Source organism: Arachis ipaensis, chromosome B5, assembly GCF_059453495.1.
Source record: "Arachis ipaensis isolate K30076 ecotype BB chromosome B5, ASM5945349v1, whole genome shotgun sequence".
Classification (NCBI taxonomy): domain Eukaryota; kingdom Viridiplantae; phylum Streptophyta; class Magnoliopsida; order Fabales; family Fabaceae; genus Arachis; species Arachis ipaensis.
Window position 1 is genome coordinate 8,792,987 of NC_142440.1, and position 12,925 is coordinate 8,805,911.

At 33.2% G+C, this 12,925-nt stretch overlaps 1 protein-coding gene across 1 annotated transcript; it reads right to left on the reverse strand.

The window, feature by feature from the left end:
• Positions 1-2,019: 2,019 nt before the first annotated feature.
• On the reverse strand, positions 2,020-2,586 carry LOC148563322 (uncharacterized). Its single transcript, XM_088486735.1, has one exon. It carries the CDS (start codon positions 2,584-2,586, stop codon positions 2,020-2,022), a length of 567 nt encoding a protein of 188 aa, XP_088342861.1.
• Positions 2,587-12,925: the final 10,339 nt, after the last annotated feature.

The following is a 12,925-nucleotide window of genomic DNA, read 5'->3' on the forward strand; positions in this document are numbered from 1 at the left end:
ATGGATCGTCTTGAGATGGAACCGTCGTTAGAAGTGTTTTTCGCCTTGTTTCAGTGTAACGGTGTTAAGAGAGGATGTTGGTTGAACCTGGCTAGTGTTCCTAGCCGTGCCATTTTTAGCTTGTATAAGTCTTCTTATAAGGGCTTTAAGTCAATGTTTGTGAAAATTGGTGTTGCTGAAAATGAATTTTTCCTAGTATGTTGATGAAATCCTTCTAGAGAAGTTTCCGTTGTTTTGGGTTCTGAGGCTAAGGCAGATTTTGGGAATGGAAACGATGGAGTATAAGAATGAGATGGTTGTTGAGTTTTTAGTGAATCATATTTCTTCGTCTGACTTGTTGTTTGTTGTTGAAATTCTTGACTTGGAGTCGGATAAAGATGCATTGTCAGGGTATATAGGTATTAGTTTGATGTTTTTTTTTATTTGTTCTATTAGTATGGATTTGATTTATGGCTGTGTTGTTGCAGTTGAGAAAGCTCCAAAGGTGACGTCAAGTAGTCTGCAAACTTTTTTCCGGACTAAAAACGTTGAGAGGCAGTGTTCGAGTAGCCATGCTATGGCAGAGAAAGGCGGCGGAGGTTGATCAACCCTCACCAGTGAAGAAGATTAGTTATAAGTGAAAGAGGGGTAATAGTAAGAAGGAGAAGGTTGTGAATGCGACCGAGGATAAGCTCGGTGGGAAGGATATTGACTTGGAGCAGGTGAAGAAATTTACGGAGAACCAGAAAGTGCTCCATGGGTATAGGGATGATGAGGACTTGACCTCATTGTAGAGTGAGCATTTCCCATTGTCCTTAGTAGCTGATGAGTATGGTCAGAGTCCCGCTGACATTAAGCTTGTTCATGATGTTGGGGATGTTGGCATTTTTCAATATCTGCAAGTACGTTATATTTGATGTATTTGCTATTATTGATAGCCTTAGTTTTAGTTTGTTTGTTTGTTTTGATTTGTTGTATGACTAGGTAATAGGAGCTCAGTTGATGTGCATTGGCCAAACTTAGGAACTTAAATATGCAAGAGATGCCTTTGATAAGGCGACGGTGGATCAGTTGATGCGAGAGAATCTGGAGAAAGGCAATAAGCTTCGGGATGCTCTGGACCTAGTGAACGCTTTGGAAGAAAATTGAATTTGGCTGAGAGTGCTGGGAAGAAATTTGGAGAAGAAAAGGTTGCACTTGAGGCCAGGTTAGTGGCGCTTGGTGTTGAAAAGAAACACTGGAGACTGAGAAGGAGGACCACGGTCTTGAGATGTTTGCTGCTGCTTTTGATAGGGCTACTAAGCAGGCGAAGCTTTTAGCTCCTGAGGTAGATTTGTCTTCTATAGATCCTTGCAAGAGTGTTGTTGGTGGACAATTGGTGGAAGATGAGGAGAATGATGAAGAGGGAGAGGGTGAGAACCCCGATGCGCCATGAACTTTGTAATAAAGTAGTGGTTTTGTTTTTTGTTTATGAATTTGAAACTGTTGGCTTTCAGTGTTTAGCCAAAGATTGTTGATATGGTTGTTTGTGAAATTTGATTGCACTTTTAGTGCATTTTTAGTAAGTATTTGTTTTGTGATTTGCTTGTTGAAAATATTTTTGGATGGTTAAATAACTTTCTTGCGAAATGGTATGTTTTTTGTACTTAGTTGGATGGTATAGGAAACAAATGCGTTAGTGCTAGTAGGAGATAGTATGTATTTATTGAATTGTTACAGTAGGAACCTTTAGTAATTGTAAAGGTCCAGGGGGTATGCCTCGTTAAAACCTCTTCAGCAAAATCCAACTTAGGGATAAAATCTGGTAGTAGAAAAAAGAGTACATCATCGTGTCCGACTCATAGACTAGCTGTGATACAATTTTAGAGATGAGATGTTCCAGTTGTTTGATAGGTTTGCTCCTTCTAGTATCTGGAGTTTGTATGCTCCCAGGCCTACAATTTTAGATATTTGGAATGGGCCTTCCCAGTTAGCACTTAGCTTTCCGTGTCCTACTGGTTTCCGCGCTTCTTCTGTTTTTCTGAATACGAGGTCTCCTTCTTAGAATGACATTGGTTTGATTTTCTTGTTATATTTCCGAGCTATAGCACGTTTTGCTGCAAGTTGTTGGATTGTGGAATTGTCACGTTCTTCTTCGATGAGATCGAGCTCGACTCTTCTGTTTTCAATGTTGTTGTCATCGTTTGTGTCTCGGGTTCGAGTAGATTGAAGAGAGACTTCAATAGGTAGTATGGCATCACGACCATATACCAATCTGACAGGTGTTTCTCTTGTTGATGATTGCTCTGTTGTGTTGTAGCTCCATAGCACTTCTGGAATGAGCTCAGCCCATTCTCCTTTGGAATCTTCAAGCTTTTTTCGAAGTCCCTGTAATATAACCTTATTGGCAGCCTCAGCTAGACCGTTAGTTTGTGGGTGTTCTACTAATGAGAATTGTTGGAGAATTTTGAAATTTTGTAAAAAGTTTGTGAATCTTTGATCTATAAATTGTCTACCATTAATAGTTATAATGGATTGAGGAATACCGAATCTGCATAGCATGTGTTTCCATACAAAGATATCATTTTTTCGGAGGTGATTTTTGCTAATGGTATTGCCTCGATCCATTTTGTGAAATAGTCAATAGCAACAATTAAAAATTTAACCTGCCCTGGAGCTGGTGGAAAAGGTCCGATGATGTCTAGCTCCCACTTATTGAAGGGCCAGCTTACCTCCGATGAATGTATCTGTTCGGCTGGGTTGTGAGTGATTGGTGCATGGCGTTGGTATTGATCGTAGTGTTTGACCTTGTACATGCAGTCTTTTTGTAGTGTAGGCCAATAATAGCCTGCTCTTAGTATTTTCGAAGCTAAGCTTCATCCTCCTATGTGTGTTCCACAGACTCTTTCATGAACTTTGTCCATTGCTACCCTGGCGTCTTCGTTATTGAGACACTTTAGGAGTGGTCTTGTCAAACCTCGTTTGTGTAACTCGGTGCCAAGTAATGTGTAGAAGCTTGATCTTCTTTTGAATTTTCTTTTATTTTGGATGTTGTCAGGTATTTGAACTGTTTGTAAGTATTGTATGAAAGGTGTTCGCCATTCTTCGTCCTGTGAAATACTCAAGATATCTGTTAGAATAATGCTGGGCTCGTCCAGCGTTAGCTGTGATAGGATGGGATTTTTAGTCAAACTTTTGGTCATTGCTAACTTTGAAAGGATATCAACTCTATTGTTTTGTTCCCGAGGTATATAAAAGATTTTGAATTTTTGGAAGCAATTGATGAGGGTATGAACAACAGTATTATATTTTTCTAGAAGTGTGTCTCGTATTTGGAAGTTACCTGTTACCTGTTGTACCACAAGTAGAGAATCACATTTGACGTTTAGTTGTGTTATTACGAGGTTGTTGGGTAGTCTGAGACTTGCTATAAGTGCTTCGTATTCCGCCTGATTGTTGCTTGTATGGAAAGTAAATTGTAGAGATTGTTCTATAGCCGTCCCTTGATTATTTTCAAGTAATATTCCTGCTCTGGAGCCTTGCATGTTGGAAGCTCCGTCGACATATAATGTCTAGTTGTCTTCAGCTGGGTTATTCTCATCCACTGTAAGCTCTGCGATGAAGTCTGTCAGTGCCTGGGATTTTATAGCTACTTGTGATTGATATCGGATGTCGTATTCTGATAATTCTATGGACCATTTGATTAACCTTTCGGCGAGTTCGGGTTTTGTTAGGATTTTCCTGAGAGGTTGTTCTGTGCGAACTATGATGGTATGACTTCGAAAATAATGCCGTAAGCGTCTGGCTGTTGTTACTAGAGCCAGAGCCAATTTCTCCAGCTTTGGGTATCTGACTTCAGCGTTTTATAGGAATTTACTGACGAAGTATAGTAGGTGTTGTTGTGTCCCTGTTTCTATTACCAAGACAAAATTGATAGCATGATTAGTAAAAGATAAATAAAGGTAGAGGGGTTTACCAAGTTCAGGTGTTTGGAGGACAGCAGGCTCTGATAATATGTTCTTGAGTTCAGTAAATACTTTTTCACAATCATCGGACCATGCGAATTCTTCTTGCTTTATTAATGTCTTGAAGAAATGATGTGATCGATGTGCTATTTGAGGCAAGAAGCATGACAGTGCTGCCAACCAGCCAGTAAGTTGTTGGACCTCCTTGACTGTCTTTGGGCTTCGCATGTTTAGTATAGCTTGGCACTTCTCGAGGTTGGCCTCTATACCACGGCAGGTGAGCATGAAGCCGAGAAACTTTCCTCCTTGTACTCCGAAAGCACACTTCTCGGGATTGAGCTTCATGTTATACAGTCGAAGTTGTTGGAAGATTCCTTTCAAGTCATTAATGTGGTTTATGGAAGATTGTGTTTTTGCCACCATATCGTCGACGTATACTTCTATGTTTCGGCCGATCTGGTTTGAGAAGATTTTGTCCATTAGTCTTTGGTACGTTGCACCTGCGTTTTTGAGTCTAAATGGCATGACCTTATAACAAAAATTTCCATTATCATTAATAAAAGCAGTCTTATCCTGGTCAGCCGAATACATTATTATTTGGTTGTAACCGGAATAAGCATCCATAAAAGTTAAGCATTGAAAACCAGAAGAACTGTCAACTAATTTGTTAATACATAAGAGGGGGTATGCGTCCTTCGGACATGCCTTATTAAGGTTTATATAGTTTACACACATCCTCCACTTATCGCTATGCTTCTTAACTATTAACACGTTGGATAGCCAAGTTATGTATCTAAGTTCTTTGATGAACTCAGCATTAAGGAGTTTCTGGGTTTCTTCCAAGGAAGCTGCCCTTTTGTCTGTGCCAAGATGTCGTTTTTTCTGAGCTATAGGTCGGATTGATGGGTCGATGGTTAATTTGTGACAGATGACGTTTGGATCTATTCCTGACATGTCCACTGGTGTCCAAGCAAAGAGGTCAACATTTTGTCTCAATAATCCGGCGAGTTGTTCCTTTTCTTCATCTTTTAGTGCATTCCCTAGATATGTATACTTGCTCTCCTCGGTTGTTAGCTGGACTTTTGTCATGTTGTCTGTTGGCATTGGTCGTTCTTGATTATTGGCCCGAGGGTCTAAGTTTGCCAATGGTGGTAAATGTTCTGAGTTATATACAGCTTGGATGTATTATTGTTCGTGTTGTCTTGAGTACTCAGTTTTTAGGCTTGCATTGTAGCATTTTCTAGCTTCCCTTTGGTCGCCATGGATAGTGACTACTTTGTTATCCTGCGAGAGAAACTTAACACTCAAATGCATAGTGGAGATAATAGCATTAAAAGCATTTAAAGAAGGTCTTCCTAAAATTATATTATAGGGACTCTTGCATTCAACAACTAAATATTGTATATCCATAGTTTTGTAGTCAGGGTGGTTACCAAGTGTAGTTTGTAACCAAATATAACCTCGAATATGAACTCGCTCACTTGAGAAACCTACCAGTTCTCCTGATGATGGTTGGAGGGCTTTGTCACTCAACTTCATTTTTTGGAATGTTGAGTAGAACAGAACGTCTGCGTTGCTCCCTGGATCCATGAGAATCTTCTTTACTAATGGTTCTCCGACTTGTCCGGATATTATGATTGGATCGTTGAGATTTTGGTCGTTTGCCTTGTAAAATGCAGGAAAGAATGAAATTTCTGGTTTGTTTGAATTGATAGTGCGGGACGAGCTCGACCCCGAGACCGACATCATGGTCCTGTAGGATCTTTTTCTGGCCAAGTTGGTACATCCTTCTCCTGCAAAACCACCAGAAATATAATTTATTATTCGATGTGGCGGATTAATATCTTCATCTACCTTTTTCCCTTTTATCACGAGAATTGTCGTTTGTTTTGGAATGTTGGCTGAAGTCTTCCGTGTTCAGTTTTCATCCTCGGCTATCAACGTATTTGTCTAACAGGCCTTGGCATGCCAACTTTTCGAGCAGGTCTTTTGCTATTACGCAGTCATCTATTATATGCCCGTATTTCTGATGGAAGGTACAGTATTTGGATTTGTCCACGTATCGCTAATCTTGGTATGTGCCTGCTTTGTTTGGAGGTTTGATAAGTTTGGAATGCAAGATGTCTCGGATGATGTCTTCCCTTTTTGTGTTAAGGGGAGTGTAACTGTGGAACTTTGGTGTGAGATTGAACGATTTTTGGTCCGTTCTACTGTTTGCCTGCTTGTTTCGTTTTCGTCTTCTCTAGTCGAAACGGGCCTTTCTGCCTTTTGGAGTTGTCGGAGTTCTTCAATTTCAATCTGGCTCGTCGCTTTTTCTCGAAACTTGGCTAGGGTTTTGGGCTTTGTTATGACTATAGTTTCTTAGAACTTCCTAGGACCGAGTCCGCTTTTCAAAGCGTGGAGGTGGACTTCTAGGTTTAAGTTAGGTATTTCCATCATTGCTTTAGCGAACCTTGTCATGTAGTCTTTGAGACTCTCATGTGGACCCTGTTTTATGGTGTTTAAGTAGTCAGAGTTGTGCATATATATTTTGGATGCTAAAAAATTGTTGACGAAAAGGTCGGCCAACTCATCAAAACTGGATATGGAGCCCTCAAGGAGGTTGGAGAACTAGATCAAGGCAGCTCCATCTAAGAAGGTGGGGAAGGTCTGGCATAAGATTGGATCGGATTTCTTCTTCATGACATCATCGTATAGAACTTGGTGACGTGGATGTTGGGATCTCTCATTCCCTCGTAAGGTTTCAGAGTCATTGGTAGGGTGAAGTTCTTGGGCATTTGAAAGCTCATGATCTCCTTTGAAAAGGGGTTGGTTCTTTTTGTTATCGCTTTCGAGGGAGTTGGTATGACATGCTTGGCCTCCGATGTATGTTCATCGTGGTCGTCTTCATTTCCAATATTCTTCTGTTCTCCTTCTTTGCTTTGACTGTGTTGCCTCTGACGTAACAATTCAGCCATCTTTTGATTCTCCACCCGGAGGGCTTCGTTGATAGCCATTAGCTTGGCTGGATTGGGATTCGAAGGTGCGTGACTGTGTTCGTCTGCCATGGACTGCAACCTGCAAGAAAAAAGGAGAAACTACAGCAAGTAACAATAGAGTGTGGGGTTAGATTAATTTTGGCCCCACGGTGGGTGCCAAATGTTCCTGTGTGAGTAACTATTTCTAAGGTATAGCTCGTCCTTCTGATGCTGGAACTTGCTTTCCTTGAATAAAGAGGGTAATACGTCGGCTTCTCACAAGAGTGACGGCGATGGGTACCTACAAAGGGACTCTAACGCTCAACTAAAAAAGAGTGTGAGTTTATTCAAAAAAGATCTAGAATGAATTGCCTACCTGTGACTTAGTACGTCACCTGTATATATTGAGTTACGTTTAGAAAGTTATTTGTATCTTTTTACTAGTTTCACGGAGTCTTTTAGCTAATTCTCTGATAGGGGTTTTTAATGGTTTAGTTGGAGATATTTGTGGGGAGGTTATTTCATTAGACGGTTTCCGATTCCAAGTTTTGTTATTTTAGGCCGATTTTGAGGTAACGGATCACCTGTATAAAAAGTAATTTTTTATAAAAATAGTTAGTCATGTTAAGTGTACATTAAAATCAGTTACTAAAATTAAATATTAATAAAAATATATGTTAAAATATAAAATACACATTGAAAATAAGTTAAATAACACATGTATTCATACAAAAATATATAATAACTGATTTTGGTCTACAAATAAAATTTTTGACAAACACTATATATAAAAGAACGATTATCTATATTAAATCTTTCTAATTTTGTATGCAAAATTTGTCGAATTACTTGGGATGTATATGTGTCATTGGTTAGTCTCTCTAACTAAATATTAGAGTAAACCACTAAAAATGCATCCGAATTATTTTATTGTTGACAAAAATGTTTTTAAATTTTGTTATCGATAAAAATGTCTTTAAATTATTTAAAAATATGACAAAAATTTCATACCTTATATATTAACAAAAAAGAATGATGTGACAAACGAGCTTCTTATGTAACAAGTGAGACTTTAACATTACAAGTGAGTCACACCATATTTTTCCGTTAACAGAGTAGGTCTTTGATCATGGCTAGGTGTTTTTGACATATTTTTAAATTATTTGAGGATATTTTTATCGATAATAAAATTTAAAAGTATTTTTGTTAATGCTAAAATAATTTAGGTGTATTTTTTGTAGTTTGACTAAGTATTATATGTGATTATTCTATTACAATAAATAAAGGCCAATTGTTCAAAGTATTACCATAATTTATATAGGAAATTTATAATAGTAGTACTGGAGAATGGATCTTCTATTTTTAAATTTTTTTTTGTAAAATATAATTTTTTTACTATATATTTTTTAAGTAGGACAAAAAAATATACCAAAAAAATTTTAAAGGATAAAAAATCATACTTTTCAAAAGAAAAAAAGAGTAAATAGCCATATCTGACATGAAAGATTCTAATGCTAACAAAATCGACAATAAAAAATTGAAACTAAAGTTATACTCATATAAGATAAGTGTCGTTTGACAAAAACGACCCATTATTAAATTTTTATTGATAATTTCATAAATACTTCTTTTTTTCCTCTTCCTTCCATAAATACCACTACCTCTTATGCAAAATCCACCATCCTACCAAATCTACTCCCACCAGAAACCCTAATTCACCTTCACTGCGGCCTTCCTTACCCGTAGATACAAAGAGAGATGAGAGAGAGAGAGAGATTCTTCGCCGTAGATAGAGTCAGTGGCGGAGCTTAAGTTAGACAATGAGGACCATGGTTCCCAAAATTTTTTATAAAAAAATTAGTAGTATTTCTTTAAAAAAAAAAAGAAGAATAGTTCAATTGGCTTAATTTTACTTTGACTTAAAGTACAAAAAAAGATAAGAATCAAGAAAGATCATGCATCAACACTCTGCGTGGTTGCCTCTATTCAACACTCAAAACGAGTTCAATTATAAATAAACTAGTGTTAAACCCGTGCGATGCACGGGCTTATATTTAAATTTAGTATAACACTATCATCGTCGTTATATAATAAACGTGTTAAATATGTTGTTTTATCTTTATTTAAAGTAAAATATAAATAGAAGTTTTACATTGTGCCAACCTCAATATTTAAGTTTTACATTCACGTTAATCAAACAATAAGAATTACAATAAATCAATGTTCAAATACAAAAATTATAATATATAACCATATCTTAGTTTGAATTTTAAAACTTGAATACTAAATGATAATTTTTTGTTTATAAAAAGCATAACAATAGTAAATAATAAAGTGCTGATATTGCTACTTCTTAAATTACCTGTATTCTCAGCAACATCGAATATGGCTGGGTATTCAATTTGCACAGAATCATCTAATATAGTCGTATTTTCAGTAATATCCTCAACTTCTTCAAAAATTTTTGAAAGATTTATAGTCAATTCCTTCAAGAATGTTTTTCTTTGTATCAGGTGTCTTTCTTTTTCAGCTATGCACACTTCTAATTCTTTAGTATCTAAATTTGAATTAGATGTACTTGCTCCTGTAATCATTAGAGATAATACATCAAGTACTTTATATTATAAAAAAAGAAAAATGAATATATGTTAAATGTTTGAATAAGATGAATTATGAATATATATTATGAAGATAGTATTAAAGATAAAAGAAGTAAAATTTTAGCTTTGTGATAATTACAATCTATCATGCTTATCTTACCATGTCTCTTTTGAAGTAGCATAGTCTTTCTATTCAGTCTTGCATCCCTTTGCAATCTAATTCGATTTGTGTACTCCAATAAATCTATAATAATTATTTAGCATATACCAAAGATTGTTTTTAATAGATCAATTGAAAAGTTAAATATTTGGTCTTTAAGTAATAAAAGCATATTAACATACGCTGGCTTTGTAACTGGTCGATATTGTTTGATGTTTGTTGAAGATGTTGTTGACTTGTCTGATGACATGGGCTATCATATGCTTCACGTGTGATACCCGAATTACTAATATCACTAATATTGGAATATCGTTCTTTTTCATCTACGGAGTGTAGATTAGTAGTTGGAGTCCTTGATCGATATGGTGTTGGGTTATTACCTAATAAGATAACTCGAGATATTAGTTTTGAACATATTTTCTGTTAAAGTTTATAATTGAATAAATAGTAGGAAAATCAAAATACATAAAGTGCATGTACATTTACATAAGCAAGTTCCAAAAAAAATCATCCAAAAATAAATCTGTATTAATGCTATTTGTAATGTTCGACAACACCGATTGAAAATGCACACCATTGAAACTATCACTCGAATTTTCTATAATTTTTTCATAAACAAATTTAGTAATATATTACGAAGACAATGTAAATTAATAATTTATTACTTGTCAATAGCTAAATAATATATAGAAAATATTGTATTTTATGGGCTTTCATTCGGCCAAAATACTCATGACATGTTAGTTATTTTGTATACCCAATAAAAATTAAATATATAGAACTGACATACTTAAAAATACCAAATAAAAAAATATATTATTCTAACCTAAAAACAAAAATGATAAAATAATTAATTAATTTTTTTATATGAAGTCTACCTTAAATTGTGCTTCGCTTTATATTTTCTTTGTCTTTTAATATCAATTTTTTCTTCAATATAATCTTACTTCTCTTTAGACTTCTTGCATCTTTCAATATATACCTAAAAATATTAAATAAATAATTTTTTTAACCAATTAAAAATATATATACATTATACATAATACATTTTTATTATCAAATTTTTTATATTATTAAAAAAAATAAAGTAGTACACATATGACAGCATTTGTTTTTGGTATACATTTCCATCAAAATATAGACACAGGAGTACATGTATGGTGTTTGTTTACTGAAACAAAAATGATGAAAGACATAGTCATACACAAACACCCGTTAAAAACATGTATTTTGTGTCTCTCTAAAATGCTGAAACACTAATTTTTAACTTGAGACACTAATTTTTTACAATTTTTCTCATGTCTAACTTACCAAATAGAATATAAAATTAGTGTCTTCTTATGTCTATGTAAAATCGCACAGATTTTATTTTCAATGGCTGCTTTAATTTCTTTTTTATTCTCATTTATTTAGTTACGTAAAATATATTTTACGAAAAATAATATATATTTTTTTACAAAAGTATCTTTTTTCAAATAAATATAAGTTTAATCTCACTATCAATAAATTCAACTTATAGTTAAAATATTTTTTTTATTTCCTTAAATAAAGAGATTGAAAATGAATAACTAAGAGAGAAAAAGATGAAAGTACCTCTATTGTTGTGCTGAGATAATCTAAAAAATAACAATGTAAACGAAGTAAATAGAAAAAAATTATAAATGTGACAAATAAAAAAATTTAAATTTAAAAATCAAAATGGTTAAGAAGCTACTTAATTAGGAATTAGTATTAGAATTTTAAATTTCAAATTTTTAAATAGAGTTTCTAAATTAGCTAGTGCAAATTTAAAATTTTTAAATAAACTTTTTTAAGAATATAGGAATTTGTTAATTTAAAAATAATTTTTATTAGTTTCATCATAAATAGTATCAATCCTATTTTTATCGATAAAAATAAATAAAATTAAATACAATCTAAAAATTAATAACCTTATAAATTACGTAAATTTAGAAAAAAATACTTAAAAAGAGAGAAAAAGATGAAAGTACTTCTACAATCTAAAAGATAATAATAAAAATTTATAAATGTGTCAAGTAAAAAAATTTAAATTTAAAAATCGAAATGGTTAAAAACTTAATTAGAAATTAGTATTAGAAATTCAAATTTAAAATTTTTAAATAGAATTTCCTAATTAGCTAGTATAAATTTTAAATTTTTAAATAAAATTTTCTAATCAAACGTCTGTTGTCCATTAGGAATATAGAAATTTGTTAATTTAAAAATAATTTTTTTTAGTTTCATCACAAACAGTATTAACTTTATTATACTTTTTCTAAAATTTAAACATTATTATATTTTTTTTAAATAGTATAAATAACTTCACATCTTAATAAGACTGATAATTCTATTTACTTTATTATAATCCTTTGTAATTAGCATAGTAGCTTATAAATTATATAAATTTTTAAAAAATATTCTCAAACCCAATTGCTTACTTAAAAATTCAAAAAAAAAAATATTTGAATTTAAATTTAAAATTCTAAACATAATACTTTAATTAAAATTATAATTAGATTTTTTTTAAATAAGTACACATTAAAAATTAATAACTAACTTAATTATATCAACAATAATTCAAAGAAGAAATTTATAACTTTATGACATTAAATATTAAATTAAAAATTATCATAATATCAACGGTGAGAATCAAATTAAAAATAAAACCACAAGTAATAACCAAATAACTTCAATTTATATTTAAAAAAATTCTAAATTCCAAACATAAAAATCGAAAAGAACAAAAAGAAAAATAACTCAAGAAAAGACAATGTTTTCACCAAAACAAACATATGCTTGGCATTATTCTATTAGATAGACTCTAAAAGGGATTCCAAAACATGTGCATCTAAATTCTCAAGTTTCTTTCTCAATCTTGATCTTCTTGCAAGTTGAGGTATTTCCTTCCACCTTCGAATCTTCCGACTCCGAGGATAGTCGCTTAGTTGGTATAATAGCATTTTCCAACAATTCGGATTCATCATTGGCCGCAACTTCGTTGGAATTCAAGCAACAAATTCTGTACAAAAAATCACGTTAAATTAAAGACTTCTTTCTAACCTTTGATTTTATCTCACTAATATTTTTTGAATAAAATTAAGATCTAATTTTGAGAGAACAAACAAAAAAAATTATTTTTTGAACAAATACCTTAGCACCTTCTACTTTCTCCCCTTCAATGATTGAGGATGTCTTTGAAATTGGAAGCAAACCACCGGTGTAGTCAACATCTTAAAATTATAATTAATTTTTAATAGAAAGTACACTTATATATACTCACAATTT

Bases quoted from the DNA above. Each gene is read 5' to 3' on its own strand.
- LOC148563322 (XM_088486735.1), bottom strand. From the start codon at position 2,586: ATGGATCGAGGCAATACCATTAGCAAAAATCACCTCCGAAAAAATGAT.